The sequence below is a fragment of the Morus notabilis genome, unplaced genomic scaffold, assembly GCF_000414095.1.
Source record: "Morus notabilis unplaced genomic scaffold, ASM41409v2 C11295533, whole genome shotgun sequence".
In the NCBI taxonomy this organism is placed as follows: Eukaryota; Viridiplantae; Streptophyta; class Magnoliopsida; order Rosales; family Moraceae; genus Morus; species Morus notabilis.
In genome coordinates this window covers 1-720 of record NW_010384496.1, presented here as the reverse complement: position 1 = coordinate 720, position 720 = coordinate 1, and the positions used below count along the sequence as shown (strand labels likewise).

The 720-nt window shown below is 41.5% G+C and overlaps 1 protein-coding gene across 1 annotated transcript; it reads left to right on the top strand.

Moving 5' to 3' along the window:
• Positions 1–111: 111 nt before the first annotated feature.
• On the top strand, positions 112–384 carry LOC112094846 (17.4 kDa class III heat shock protein; the record flags this gene model as incomplete). Its single annotated transcript, XM_024176561.1, has 1 exon — positions 112–384. A coding segment is annotated over one exon (273 nt), but the record flags the coding sequence as incomplete, so codon positions are not given.
• Between the last annotated feature and the right edge of the window lie 336 nt (positions 385–720).

Here is a 720-nt window from a genome sequence, read left to right as displayed (position 1 = left end):
AATTTTATTTTTATTTTTTATTACAAATAAAATTATTTTAAAATCAATTTCAAACGCACCTTACGTTTTTTTGGTCGTGGAATGGTAATGGTTGTTGTCAATGTGTAATGGAAATCTGGACAACAGGTAATGGTTGAAGAGGAGAACACGCTGGTGGTTCGAAGTGGTGGGAAGAGGAAACGTGAGGAGGGTGAAGAGGAAGGCTGCAAGTACCTCAGGCTTGAGAGGAGGGCACCCCAGAAGCTGTTGAGGAAGTTCCGATTGCCGGAGAACGCAAATGCCGCCTCCATAACCGCAAAGTGCGAAAACGGTGTTGTGACTGTGGTTGTGGAGAAGCTTCCTCCACCTCCCAAGCCCAAAACAGTTGAAGTTGCCATTTCTTAAAGAGAGACGGAGCTTAATGTGATGGGGGGTTTTTGAAGGGGGTCTCCTCTTTTTGTATTCTGTTTTGGTTCATCAGCATTGTGGAGATACATAGGTTTTGGAATTAAGGCTTCTACTTGGATTTCCCTGCTAGTTAAGGCCTGGTCGGTTCGCTGTTAGAATTACTTCTTGTAATTGTGATGAATGAGTCTCTGTGTAGATTTAAAATTAAGCTTCATTGAAATTATCGTTTAGTTCTTATATCTCTAACTCTCAAATTCATGGTTGAAGCAGCGATGGCTTGATGTAAAACTTCAGGACTAATTTAAACCCTGGAGAGATCTCTGCTTTCCTGTT